The sequence below is a fragment of the Carassius carassius genome, chromosome 14 (assembly GCF_963082965.1).
Source record: "Carassius carassius chromosome 14, fCarCar2.1, whole genome shotgun sequence".
NCBI lineage: Eukaryota > Metazoa > Chordata > Actinopteri > Cypriniformes > Cyprinidae > Carassius > Carassius carassius.
Window position 1 is genome coordinate 2,496,012 of NC_081768.1, and position 15,149 is coordinate 2,511,160.

General features: G+C 40.2%; 1 protein-coding gene across 3 annotated transcripts in view; it reads right to left on the reverse strand.

Moving 5' to 3' along the window:
• Positions 1–15,149, reverse strand: part of LOC132156710 (signal-induced proliferation-associated 1-like protein 2) — a 138,461-nt gene that overhangs the window by 75,630 nt on the left and 47,682 nt on the right. For all 3 annotated transcript variants that reach the window (XM_059565681.1, XM_059565680.1, XM_059565682.1), the window contains exons 3-4: positions 7,419–7,552; positions 5,880–6,068 (exon numbers count right to left, since the gene is read on the reverse strand). In XM_059565681.1, coding sequence (XP_059421664.1) covers positions 5,880–6,068; positions 7,419–7,552 — 323 coding nt within the window. The remainder of the gene's footprint in view (positions 1–5,879; positions 6,069–7,418; positions 7,553–15,149) is intronic.

Sequence of the window (15,149 nt, forward strand, 5' to 3'; positions counted from 1 at the left end):
AAAAAAAAAAAAAAATAGAAAAATAAAAAGAGTTCAAAGCACTGAACACCAAACCAAGCAGCTCTGAGATGCAAAAAAACGTTAAAAAATAAGGAAAAAAAAGTTCAAAGCTTATAGCACTGCAGAAAGCAATCTTTGAAGAGATGTGCAATACAGAAATACATTTTTTAAATATAGATTAAATATTAAATAATTATAATTATATATATATATATATATATATATAAAATGTCTATTATTTTATATTGCAATTTTAAAATGTAATAAAAAATATGATTAAAAATTAAAGAATAAAAAAGAAAATTAAGCTTTGAAAACACAGGAATAAATAGTAAAAATATTTCATAATATTACTGTTTTTGCTGTATTTTGGATTTTATACACACGGACACACATATATGACCCAGTCATAAGGGTCATTTCCATCGATTTATGGTTTTGTTAGGAGGAAAATATTTGTCAGAGATATTTAAACTATTTAAAAATCTGGAATCTGAGTGTGCCCCAAAATTAAATGCATTGAGAGAATTACCTTTAAAGTTGTCCAAATTAAATCATAAATTATTTTTTTATATATTTACGGTAGGACATTTACAAAATCTTCATGGGACATGATCTTTACTTCATATCCTAATGATTTTTGGCATAAAAGAAAAATCAATAATTTTGACCCATACAATGTATTTTTGGCTATTGCTACAAATATACCCCAGAGACTCAAGACTGCTTTTGTGCTCCAGAATCACCAATATACCCTACAGGTCAAAAGTTTGGATCAGTAAGACTTCAAAAATACAGAAAAGAAACAGTAATCTTGCTAAATGTTATTAAAATATAAAATGGTTTCTATTTTAATATCCTTTAAAATATAATTTATTTCTGTGATGCAAAGCTGAATTTCCATCAGCCATTACTCCGGTATAAAGTGTCACATGATCCTTCAGAAATCATTCTAATATGCTGATTTATTATTAGAATTATCAGTGTGGGAATTATCAGTTATTCATTTAATGAATAAAATTTTTAATAAGAACAAAAACATTTCTATTTTTAAAATAAATGCTCTTCTTAGCTTTTTATTCATCAAAGAATCCTGACAAAAAGTATCACAGGTTCAAAAAAATATGAAGCAGCACAACAGTTTCCAGGACTGATAATAAATCAGTATATTAGAATGATTTCTGAAGGATCATGGGACACTGAAGACTGGAGTAATGATGCTGAAAATACAGCTGCGCATCACAGTAATACACACATTACCCAGACTGCCCTGCTTCACTGGAACATGCATGACTACACACACTGGAGTTTCCTGCTTGACTGTCTCAGATGGGATCCCACACAAGGTCTACAACTAAAACACAAGTCTTTTGGGATGAACCCTTACACGCTCCTGCAGAAAAACATGAAACTGAGATCAATAAAGTGCATTAAGTGCAGTAATGGGATGTTATTTTTTCTGCTTCTGTCTCTTATGTGAGACTAAACCCCCTGGGAATTTTTCAGACGACGTTTGATCTCGACAGTAAACCCGACAAGAAGATTCACAGCACATGTGGTGATGGGAATCCACAGTCATTCATGTGACAGGGAAAATACTAAGACAGTGTTTAGAAGCTTGGAGTTGGTAACACTATGTTTTTGAAAGAAATCTCTTATGCTCGATAAGGCTGCATTTATGTATGTAGTACTTGTGTAATACTTTCAGATCTATTGCCCTTACTTTTGAAAGACTTGTTCTTTCTTAGTGTGTACATTCACAGACCCTCTTCAGTTTGCATACCAGTCTAATATAGCCTAATCTATATGCTCCAGAGGTTTTACACACGTCTGGATAATCCTGGCACAACTTCATGTTTTTTGATTTCTCGAGTGCATTCAACACCATTCAGCCAGAATTGCTGGGTGAGAAGATGAAGAGGATGCAGGTGGATTTGGAGCTTGTTTTCTGGGGGACTGAATATTTAACTGCTAGGCCACAGTGCGTGCCGCTTCAAAAATGTGCCTCAGAGACAGTTCTGTGTAGAACTGGAGTGCCACAGGGAACTGTCCTGTCACCTTTTCTGTTTAGTCTATGCATATCTGACTCGGATGATTCAGCTGTTGTCATACAAAAAAGGTCAAAGCAGGCTGTGTGCTTGGGGTTGGGCGCATCCACATCTGACAGGAACAGACTAAATAAATTGATTAAAAAGGCAAGCTCTATTATTGGCATCACACAGGACTGGGTTGAGCAGGTTGTGGAGATGAGGATGCTGAGAAAAATAAATGTTATTATGAACAATGATTCGCACCCATCACATGCTTTAGAGGGGTTTCAGCAGAGTACATTTAGTGGCAGAGTGATCCCTCCAATATATAATGGCATTGTAAATCATTGCTGCCTGCTGCTATCAGGTTTTTAATGTGCAATACGTGTAATGTATTTTATTGGGTAATGTGCATTTTTTTTTGTGTGTAAAAGGGACTAGTTTTCTAAACTACGTTTGAGTTTCGATTCTTACCACCTGACTTCTGCGATTTTCATGTACCAATTCGGACGGGACTAACATCTCCGTGTTTATTACAGAGGTGAGAGGATTTGTTTTGTACATCTGGGCGTCACAGAGATCACGCGCTCCGTATGCCTGCATTGCATATAGTCATTCGGATTGATTACTATTAGTATTATTAAACAATAAATACTAAATGGCTAGTATAGCAAAACCATGTTAATGTGTGGTTTCTTTAGTTTAAATTGTTTACCTTTTTTTTGTAGTAGGCTAAACCCATGTTTAATTTTCATTTAGGTACATCTGTAATTAAAACATTATGTAACTGAATGCATAAATGAACGTGAGTAATCTTACCTTATGCTGATATTACAATAGCCAGTTTTAACAGTTTAAGTGATCTGGCTCTTGATTTTATTATTTATTTATTTTTACTTTGCCGGGAAGCAAATATATCAAACATGCCGCGCGGTAAGAGCATCTACGGTAATTCACATTGGTCAAAACACACGAGGAAACGCGTTGCGAAATAAAATATCAATGGCAATCACAGACATTCGCACTCGGACGGGATTAGTTTTCTCCGAGGATCACGGAGTTTGCTGAAAAACAGTAGCTAATTTGCTCTGGAATTATCACAGAGGTTGTGTGAGAAAAACACAGACGTGGCAGATTCGGACGGGATTAAAATCACAAAGTACGTCTGTGAAACACAGATTTCTCTCACCACCCCCTGTAAAACTAGTCCCGTCCAAATAGGGCTCAAGATTATTTTTTAGGGGTGTACTTATTTAAATATGTCTGTGTGCATGGACTACATTGAGGTTGCTGCTGTAATTTCCTGTGAAGTATTAATAAAGTTTTTAATAACAATTTGAATCAAACTACAGCAAAAACTGTAAAATTAAGAAATATTATTGCAATTTAAAATAAGTGTTTTGCATGTGAATATATTGCAAAATGTAATTTATTCCTGAGATCAAAGCAGAATTTTCTGCATCATTACTCTAGTCTTCAGTGTCCCATGATCTTCATAATATCAATCTTGAAAACAGTTGTGCTGCTTCATTTTTTTTGTGGAAACCCTGATGGATTAAATCTTTCAGGATTCTTTTCTGAATAAAAAGGTTTAAAAGAAAAGTAGTTAGAATTAAAGTTTTAAATAGAAAGTTTTGCAACCCTTACATGTCTTTACTGTCACTTTTGATCAATTTAATGCATTCTTCTTGAACAAAAGTATTAATTTCTTTCAAAGAACGAATATAACCAGACAAAAAGAAATGATTGGGCTTTCCATTCATATGACAAAAGGTTTATTTTTAACATTCAAGAAGAAACACTTTTTTGTAAAGATGCTAATGAAGCAATATTGAGAGGGCACGAATGGAACGTCTCGATGTATGAAATAAAATATAATTCCAGCTATATGCCAACCTCATTCACACTTCCACTCAAACTTAGGACATCAATGGGTGACTGGAGCTGTTATTGATCGTCTCTTAACATGATATTGGTTGATTTTCTCCCTTAGAAAGCAGACGACCATCTGAAAGCATGATGACAACTTGACATATGCCGTTTCTGAGACCAAGTGCATGGTGATTTTTAGTCACATGACCATGCATTATTTGCACAAACACTTCCTGCACTGTTGTGTTGCAGATATATTTGGGTTGGGAGAAACTGTTACTTCACTTATTCTTAAGGCATCTTTACACAGCACAGTTTAGGCTGCTTAAAATTCAGTGAAAAGACACAATGCTGCATTAAAGCCAGACTAAACGATGCCTGCTAAGTATACAGTTTATCAAAAGTGTTAAAGAACCAGTCACTGAAGAACCCATATTGACTCTGAACATTAGAACAATAAAACTTACTGTTATAAAACATCAGCAAAAGTACTATAAAAAGACACTATGCATTAGAGCTGCACTATTAATCTAAATAAAAACTATAAATCATGAAAATATGGAAATTAAGATCATAAACCATAAACATTTGAATTTATCAGATGCAAGGTAAAATAACATTGATATTTTTATAATATTTTCTTAAATACTTTCTGATTATTTTATTGTGAAATATCACAATAGCAATATTTTTTTTTTTTTTTATTGTAGTTACAGTTTTATTTAGTTGTAGTATAATATTAGAAGTAGTAGTAATAGTAATAATACAGTACTACTAATAATAATATTTGTATTGATTCTTTTTTTATATTAATTATTATTATTATTTTATAGACATATTAATACACTAGTCAACATTTAAAGTCGATCAAAAGGTTTCATTAAAGTTGTCCTAAAACCTAAAACCAAAATGCATAATATGTGATTTAATTTTTTCTTTCTCTTTGGAGTGTTACAAGCTCTTGGTGCATGAAGACGATCTGTGAAGATGCAAAGACTAAAGTCTCAAACCTAAAGAGATGTTCTTTATCACGCCCCCTAAAACACCTCGTTTAAACACGCCCCCACACGTCTACATCACTGTGTGGAAATATTTGCGTAATGCCGCCAAATGTTCACGCAAATACAGAAGGCGTTGTTTCAGTAACACAGTTAGTGTTAAAGCAGTCATGTCAGAGAGATGTGTGTGTATCTAGGAGAAAACAAAAGCACTTTATTTGGCCTTACGAAAGTAGATGCATTTAGGAATCTTTAAGATTACTTACAACAGAACAGCAACCCATTTTATTGACGACCGTTTCGTGAACTTAGGAGAAGAGGTCATTCTGACTTAGCCACGACAATCTGGTGTTTCCGGATCAGCTACTGGAAGTATGTTTTGCTATGAATTTAAGTACTTGCTAGTGACTGTTCAAATGCAGAGTTTTGCGCATCGAGTGTGTGTGTGTGTGTGTGTGAGAGAGAGAGAGAGAGAGATGGTCACACAGTGGAGACCGCTGTCTTCACCGTCCGTGTCTTGTGTACTGCAAACACATAGAGTTTCATCACTGTGTCTGTCACACCACTCGTCGCTTGAACTGATGGTAAAACTAAAGACATTATTAACTATCTTTCCCTTTATTTTGAAAGATGAAGCTCGTGATAATAGAAAGGGGTGTTACATTTCCGACGAGTGTTTGTGGTGTTCGGCCAATCACAATGCACTGGGTCAGTTGGCCAATCAGAGCAGACTGCTCTTGTCAGGAGGAGGGACTTTGTAGAAAACGACGCGTTTGAGAGAGGCGGGGCATAGAGGAACTACAATAATGTACAGTATTTGAAAAATAATGTGTTTTTTGAACATTAAAGCACTTCAACATATTCTGTTACCCCAAATACACAAAATAATGATCTTAAAAAAAAAAAGCATCATATGACCCCTTTAACAACAGCATCAAGCACAGCTCATCCAATCAGATTTGAGCTCTTTAATACACACCCCCTGCTCGTCCAGTTTGAGGAGCTGCTCTGGGACTCTGGGTGAGCTGATGGCTAGTCGGAGACACTGGATGTTCAGCTCAGGAACCACGTACTCCAGCACCTCCTTCAGCGGGAGACCGCGGGCCGTCCCGTGCCTCGCTGTGGAGGGCACAGCATCCTCCAGAATCGCCCCGCGCAGGGTAGTTAACTGAGGGACAGAGAGAGATGTTAGTACGCTGGACAGGAATAAAACATCACATGCATTACACAGCACAGACATTTTCCTGCCTCAAATAATCAAAATCCCATGACAAGGCAGTAGATTTTACCAGTCTGGTCAATACATCAGTCCAGTGTTTGACCTCAAGTGTCAGTCTATGACAAAAAAACATATATCCATTGGGATATTAAGTCATTGGCAATGAAATTCCCCCTCCCTGCAGGAGATTTGAGAGCACGCTCTTGTCTGAAAGGAAGTAATTGAGTCTCAACCCTTTTATCAGCACTTTCACTTACAAAGTAAAAGGCTTTTATGCTGAATGCTGATTTGAAGCACTAGCATCTCTTTAAATCTCATTCTGACATTTTGATTCATGGGTGCGTCTAGGCTTCATAATTCAGCTTCATTGTGAAAGAGTTCCATTAGAAGCTAAAGATCAAAGCCCGAGGTTTAATGTGATGATGCATTTGATAAGAGAGAAGAACGTATGCTGACAATATCATCTATTCATCTAGTCATGAAAATAAAGAAAACTCTTTGAATGAGAAGGTGTGTCCAATCTTTTGGTCTGTACTGTATATACATATATATATATATATATTGCATAGAAAATGAAATCTCATTTTAGGTCTGTTATGATTATTTTTAATAATTATCCATCCTAAATAAATGAATTAATATTTTTGTATTAATATAATAATTATAATATTATTTTACCATTTATATTTAGAAAATGAAGTATATTTTACAATCATGACTGTTTTTGAATTTTGACATTATTTTCATGACATTTAAGACCATTTTTCCAAACAATAAACAAACATTTCACCTCATAAAAAAAGAAAGAATTTAGGTATATTAAGATTTTCATATCTATACATTTTTATGTAATTTAAGATCCATCCTGAATCCTAAATGAATGAATGAATGAACATCGTTTTAAAAATAACGTTTATTTTAGGACCATTAAAATGTTTGCACTTTGACAATTTAGCACCGTAAGAAAGTAAATCAACTAATTAATTAAATACAGCTATGAGCAACTGATTTCTTCCTATTCGACCTCCTAAGGATGATATATTTTCATACATTTATTTTTATTTTATCATATATTTTTTTTATATAAATAATATAATTTTAAATATTTTTATAGCTTGTAAGTTAGAGAGTATTAATTAAAAACTTTAATTTGAATGTGGAACAACAGCTAAAACAACACATTTTTCAAATTTTATTGCAATTTGGATTAATTTTAGAACGAATTAATTACATGACAGGCCGATCAATGAATCAAATGTAATCACAATTAATTATCAATATTTATTGCTCTATTAGTACCTGACTCGTCCTGAAGGTAACGCGGTAGTTATACTGCGCTGTGTCCTTGTCTTTCCCGTCCTCCAGCTTCTCTCTCCGTACGCTGATGGCCACCGGACCCAAGTGTTCATCCACACCGAAGTAGTTCTGGTGCTCTGAGGGTTACGACAGGACAGATGTGAGGTCAGGTTCTAGAAGGACAGATAACACTTAACAAGAAAACCCTCCCTGAGTGGCCCGGACAGGAAGAGGGCCAAGAGCTGCTTATCTGACAGGTCAGATAGAAATAACTGACTTAAAATGCTGAAAATACTAGTGCTCTAATCATTTTGTCCATCACTGTAATGCTTTACATTAAACAGCTATTCATCTTCATATTTTGATGATTAAATGGGCAAATGAAATAGAAATTATTCCTGTTTATCAATTACTGAAATCATTTCTCCACAAAAACTAAATTTATATAACTTAAAGGATCTCAATAAGTCAATCAAGGTCATATTTCACTCCACAAAAATAAATGCACAGTATATTTTGCATAAAGAAAATTACAATTATTTTAGAACAAACTGATTTCAAGCAGAAACAAAAATCAAGCAGTTTTTTAAATAGTTTATATATTATTTAGAGTCAAATAATACAATAAATTGATCATATGTTACAAACAAACTAACGTTTAAAATAAATTACGTAAATTTGATAGTAGTTTAACTGTAAATACTTGATAAATTACTTTCTCTTTAGATTTTGGAATAAAATATGCCATGATTGAAATAGGCTTCATGATATTAATAATACAAAAAAAAAACACAATTTATTTTAGGATAAATAAATAAATTAATAATTTAATTTAATTAATTGGTAGTAACTTAATATTAAATATTTATAAATTTACTTATAAAATATTTCACTTATTTAAATACTATTAAAATATTTCGATTTTAGAATAAAATGTGACAATAGGCTTTATGATATTAAAACAAAACACAAACTAAACTAAAAGCTTATTTTTGTACAATTAAAATTTTTGCATTAATTATTTTAATGACAACCGATGATTAAATAATCATCTGTTCCAAACAAATGAATGTTTAAAATACATTATTTAATTTGATAGAAATTTATTGTTAAATACTTTATAAATTATTTTGAAATAAAATACCGGTATGACATGCTCTTGATAGGCTTCATGATATATAAAAAAAATTATATTGGAGAAGAGTTGAGGTTAAAATATTGTCCTAGTCATCTGTCATGTCCACATGGCACTGACGTCTCACAGACACATCAGTGTCATACATGAAGCATAATCTCTGATTTCAATGCACTATCAGAGATTAACAACAGAAATAAAACCAGCTACAGACGAAGCTTAACCTCTTTCTTCTTGATATTCTTTTTCGTAAGCCCCTTTAGAGACAAACATGCTTTTCGACATCAAGTCGAAAACATGAGGCCAAAATTATGCAACATGATGAATAGTGTACTAAAGCATGTCACTGAGATGAAAAAACCATTAAAGTGGGGGTACAATGGTGTTTCGTGTATTCAGAGTTGTTCACAGTGTTAAAGAGATGGATTCTCATGATAAACATGGCCAAAGTTTTAAAAAATAATTTAGAAGAATCACTGCCAAAAATCTTACTTCCGGGTTGGTACAAGTTTCGGCTGTTCCCTTTCATAGGTCACTTCGATGCTGCGGTGACGTCACCACGTATGGGAACACCTTCGGTGTGACGAATGTCTGAAGCCCTATACCATCCCGCCAATCTTATTGGCCAAATAGCGCGTGGCACCGCCCAGCATGCGTAAGCATATATATACCTGGTGCCGCGCGCCATTTACCTCAGATTTCATTCCTTCAGTACGAAGCGAATCTTCTGTGCCCTATTATCTCGCGTTCTCAGCGATCATCTACGAGCAGTATACTCCTCTCCGCGGACGCGATGAGTCAACGAAAGGTAGGAGCCGTATGATGGGTTATCACGAGGAGGCACTTATGAGAGGTTCGTTGCAGCCTCTCTACAGGTTCTCTCCTTGATAGCCTATGGCTACAGTAAAATATGCATACACTTCCCCTGTGCACTAACGCCATTAGGAAGTATCCGCGCTCTGGAGTGTATTTCTTAAGTCGCCTCGCGTCTAACCCCCACCGTTTCGCTTCTGCGGTCGCCGAGGCCCCGCACGAGGTGTTGGTTAGGGGCGATATGTGCGGCTTGAATATGAATACAGTGATGCACTGGAGTTCCATGTGCTCGCTCTCCCCCACTCGAGTGCGTTAATCAACAGTTTTGCTCTTCAAATGGTGGATTACGGCTCACACAGCCGCCGCGTTTTCGCTAGCGGCTTGGCCCGATGTTATCTTGTTGGATTGAATCCTGCCGTGGATACGCTTCAGGATTATATACAACGAAACGCAGCGAGTTGACGCACACGCTTTTCTTCATGTTAATATGCCAGGGACTATGCCCTTCACTGAGAGCGCTGTTAGACTGCTAATGCACATCTACCCTCTCACTGCAGTCCCCATACTCTAACTTTGACTGTCTCGCAGCAAGGGCACCTCGAGCGTCATTGAACTGAGCTATCATTCGCGCGCCCCCTCAGACACTCTGCACAATCCAGTCTTCAGAGTTTGAGGGACGGCGCGGAGGCTGGCAAAGATGGCCAGCGTATGACGGTTCACACAGCCACCGCGTTCTCGCTAGCGGCGTGGCCCGATGTTTATCTTGTTGGATTAAATCCTGCCGTGGATACGATTCAGGATTATACACAACAAAACGCAGCGAATGTGACGCATGCGTTTTTCCTTCATGTTTGCTTAGGACTGTGCCCGCCTCCAGAGAGCGCTGTTGGACTGCTAATGCACATCTAAGCCTCTCACTGCAGTTTCCACACTCTAACATTTGACTGTCTCACAGCAAAGGCTCCTCGAGCGTCATTTAACTGAGCTATCATTCGCGCGCCCCCTCAGACACTCTGCACAATCCAGTCTTCAGAGTTTGAGGGACGGCGCGGAGGCTGGCAAAGATGGCCAGTGTATGACGGTTCACACAGCCGCCGCGTTCTCGCTAGCGGCGTGGCCCGATGTTCATCTTGTTGGATTAAATCCTGCCGTGGATACGCTTCAGGATTATACACAACGAAACGCAGCGAGTTTGATGCATGCGTTTCCTTCATGTTCTCTAACATTGACTGTCTCGCAGCAAAGGCACCTCGAGCGTCATTGAACGGAGCTATCATTCGCGCGCCCCCTCAGACACTCTGCACAATCCAGCCTTCAGAGTTTGAGGGACGGCGCGGAGGCTGGCAAAGATGGCCAGTGTATGACGGCTTGCACAGCTGCCGCGTTCTCGCTAGCAGCGTGGCCCAATGTTTATCTTGTTGGATTAAATCCTGCCGTGGATACGCTTCAGGATTATACACAACGAAACGCAGCGAGTTTGATGCATGCGTTTTCCTTCATGTTCTCTAACATTGACTGTCTCGCAGCAAAGGCACCTCGAGCGTCATTGAACTGAGCTCTCATTCGCGCGCCCCCTCAGACACTCTGCACAATCCAGCCTTCAGAGTTTGAGGGACGGCGCGGAGGCTGGCAAAGATGGCCAGTGTATGACGGTTCACACAGCTGCCGCGTTCTCGCTAGCAGCGTGGCCCAATGTTTATCTTGTTGGATTAAATCCTGCCGTGGATACGCTTCAGGATTATACACAACGAAACGCAGCGAGTTTGACACATGCGTTTTCCTTAATGCTTGCCAGGGACTGTGCCCTCCAACAGAGAGTGCTGTTGGATTGCTATGCACATCTAACCCTCTCACTGCAGTCCCCACATTCTACATTGTTTGCCTCGCAGCAAACGGTGCTTCGAGCAGCATTGGATTGAGCTGTAATGCCAAACGTGCCCTCAGACACTCTGCGCAATCCAGCTTTCAGAATTCGAGGGGCGATTCAAGGGTCCTGCACAGACGATCCATTTATGACGGCTCGCACAGCCGCCGTTTTTCGCTAGCGGCAAAGCCCGATGTTCAATCTGTTGGCCTAATTCCTGCCGTGGACACGTTTCAGGATTATACACAACGAGACGCAACGGCTCTTATACATACACTTCCCCTGTGCACGAACGCCACGAGCTTTTCGTGCCCGGATATTTTAACATGTATGACAGCGTTGCAGGAAGCGGAAATTTTGAGACCGCTAGTATGGTCTCGGCCGTGTGTGAACGCTTGCCCGACATTTCTCTATGGGTGTTACGCACGATTTGTCATGGATACACCATTCAGTTTCAATAAGGCCCGCCTCCTTTCCGCAGAATTCTTTCCACGGTGGCGAAGCCGATGGAAATAGCGGTGCTGCGACAGGAGATGTCAACTCTGCTGAGCAAAGGGGCTATAGAGGAAGTACACCCCTCTCAGATGGAGGCGGGGTTTTTTACAGCCGTCATTTTGTGGTAAAAAAAAAAAAAAACACTGACGGATTACGACCCATTCTGGGTTTACACCATCTGAATCTTGCACTCAGGAAGTTCCTCAGATTCGCTTTAGAGAGCAAAGCGTATCAGTATTTCTCAAAATGCATGGATGGATCTCTGGCCCCGTTGCGGCACCAGGGCGTTCGTGTTTGAACTATTTTAGGCGATTAGCTGGTGTTTAGCGCAATCGCAGACTCAAGCACACTCTCATGGGGATCTTGTGCTGAATCATTTAACAGCCTGGGCTTACGTATGGAATGTTTCACCCCGTTGTCTCCGCATCGGACGATTCCGGTGACACGGCGATGTGTGATGTCGCTTAAAAATATGTATGTCAACCGAATTCTCCTGACTGAATTCTCCTGACCGGAGTCCGGCTGGGGATTTGCGCTTCCCGAGAGACTGTCACGACGGATGCGTCTTTGACCGACTGGGGAGCTGTTTGTCAAGGGAGTTGGCACATAAACAGGTTGAAATTACTGGCTGTTTTTCTGGCTCTCCAGTATTTCTCGAATCTGCTGATCAGCCGTCATGTGCTGCTCAGATCAGACAACACAGCGGTTGTGTCACATCTGAATCATCAGAGAGGATTATTCTCTCGCCCCCTGTGCAGGCTGGCGAAACATGTTCTTTGTTCAGAACTAAATTCTATCGATCCGAGCTGTTCATGTCCCCGGACGTTGGACTTTGGAGCGAATTTGCTATCCAGGCAGACTCTGGAGCAAGCGGAGTGGGGATTGCACCCCCAATCGGTGAGTCTCCTATGGCAGATTTTCGGGGAAGCGAAGTGGAATTGTTTGCGTCAAACACGACTGCGCATTACCCGCTTTGGTTCTCCCTATGCCCTCCAGCACCCCTGGGCTTAGATGCATTAGCCCACAACTGGCCCAGGACCAGTTTGTATGCGTTTTCCCCCAATCTGTCTGATTTCGGCGATATTACGCAGAATACGGGTGGACAGGGTGGAACAGCTGCTGCTGGTGGCTCCGCGGTGGCACACACACAGCCGTGGTTTGTGGATCTGATCAATCTGTTAGCGGGCTCTCCATGGGAGATTCCCCTCAGACAGGATTTATTATCACAAGCACAGGGACTGATTTGGCACCCGAGGCCAGATCTATGGAATCTGCGGGCGTGGCCTCTGAGCAGAGTGAGTTCATATGTCCCGGTCTTTCTGCTGAAACTACAGAGACTATACTGAATTCTAGAGCAGCTTCTACGAGACGCTTATATGCTTTCAAGTGGAGACTGTTTACGGCCTGGTGTGAAACTCATAATATGGATCCAGTTTACTGCCCAGTGGCGTCAGTACTGGAGTTCCTTCAGGAACGTTTTTTGGATGGAGTGACACCAGCTACCCTAAGGTTTACGTGGCAGCCATTCAGCTTACCACGAATATATAAATGGTGCCTCAGTGGGCCGTCATCCACTGTTTCTCCTTCATACAGGGTGCGCGACGGCTGAGGCCTTTCCACCCCGTGCGGGTCCCTTCATGGGTTTTTCCATTGTGTTGCATGGTTTATCAGGGCATCTGTTTGAGCCCTTGGAATTGTTCCGGATAAATCCTGACTTTTACAGCACAGACTCTGTGGAAGTGTTGTTGCGACCAAGGCCTAATTATGTCCCTAGGTTGCATCTATCCCTTTCGCTTTCAGCAGGTGGTCCTGGAGGCTTTTTCTCCTGCTGCGGCGGAGTCTGGGGATCTAAGTCTTTGCCCTGTGAGAGCGTTAAAGACTTATGTGGATCGTACTGCCCCATGGCGTGAGTCTGACCAGCTGTTTGTCTGTTTTGGACATAAGAATAAGGCCATGCAGTTACGAAACAGTGCATGTCCCATTGGCTGGTGCAGGCTATTTCCTTGGCCTATGAGGCGCGCGGGCTCGCTTCGCCCTTAGGAGTAAAAGGTCATTCCACGAGAGCAGTGGCTTCTTCTCAAGCCTTTCTCAGTGGATCTTCTATGGATGATATCTGTGCTGCGGCAGGCTGGTCCTCACCGAGCACTTTTATCAGGTCTTACAGTCTGGATGTGAGGATGGCTTCTGGCTCCCGGGTTCTCTCCGCTTGACCAGATGCTTCCTTGGATCCAAGCTATCAGGTACGTCAGGCGTGATGGTATAGCGTTCCCATACGTGGTGACGTCACCGCAGCATCGAAGTGACCTATGAAAGGGAACATCTCGGTTACGTATGTAACCTTGGTTCCCTGAATAGGGAACGAGATGCTGCGGTTCTGGCCGTGCCGTACCTTGATAGCTTTCTTCTTCGTCATGAAATCTGAGGTAAATGGCGCGCGGCACCAGGTATATATATGCTTACGCATGCTGGGCGGTGCCACGCGCTATTTGGCCAATAAGATTGGCGGGATGGTATAGGGCTTCAGACATTCGTCACACCGAAGGTGTTCCCATACGTGGTGACGTCACCGCAGCATCTCGTTCCCTATTCAGGGAACCAAGGTTACATACGTAACCGAGATGTTTTTCTTTTTCGATCGAGAACGGAAGTCCTTATATGAGCATTTCTCCCGGAAAAGCGCGCTAGCGCACACACACATTGACCAGAGGAGAGCGAGACCGCACACATCAACACGCTTCAAAATCATCCGCAGCGCTGCATAAGATTTATTCGAGAATGTCTCCAAATAAGTGCATTTTTGTTTATGAGGGAGAGTTTACCGTGTTCAGCTTCCCCAAGAACCCAGCGTTACTTGAACAGTGGATGCATTTTGTTTTTCCGGGGCAGTAACGGAGTGTATCAAGTGCGTTTGTGTGTTCTGGTCATTTGAGTGATGAATGTTTTAGAAACGAGACCCATGTTGACGCTGGATTTGCACATGGTTTGCTATTAAAACATGGAGCCATCCCTGTGATAAAAGACCCCATTCATTTGAGTACAACTGCATAATATGTAAGTGAATATATGTTAATGGAAACTACACAAAACATCAGTATTATAGCTCCGCCCACCGCACGCCTCCAGGAGCTCGGCTTTTTCCGGAGAGAATCGGAAAGCTGTACTTTTCTTTTACAAATATGATAAAACTAAAGATTTTTTGGATATATGAAGGGTGCAGTACTACTCTATAGGTACTCAAGATTAACTTGAGATTACGTGAAACTGTGTATGTTATGTACCCTTTAAAATATGGGACAACAAACAAAATTAGCAACATCTCATCTCGAGTTAAAAAACACGACTACTGCCCTCTAAAATCCACTTTATCAGAACCCTGTTGGAAAAAATTACAGTTACAACCATCCTCTGGTTTTCACAAGGTAGACCA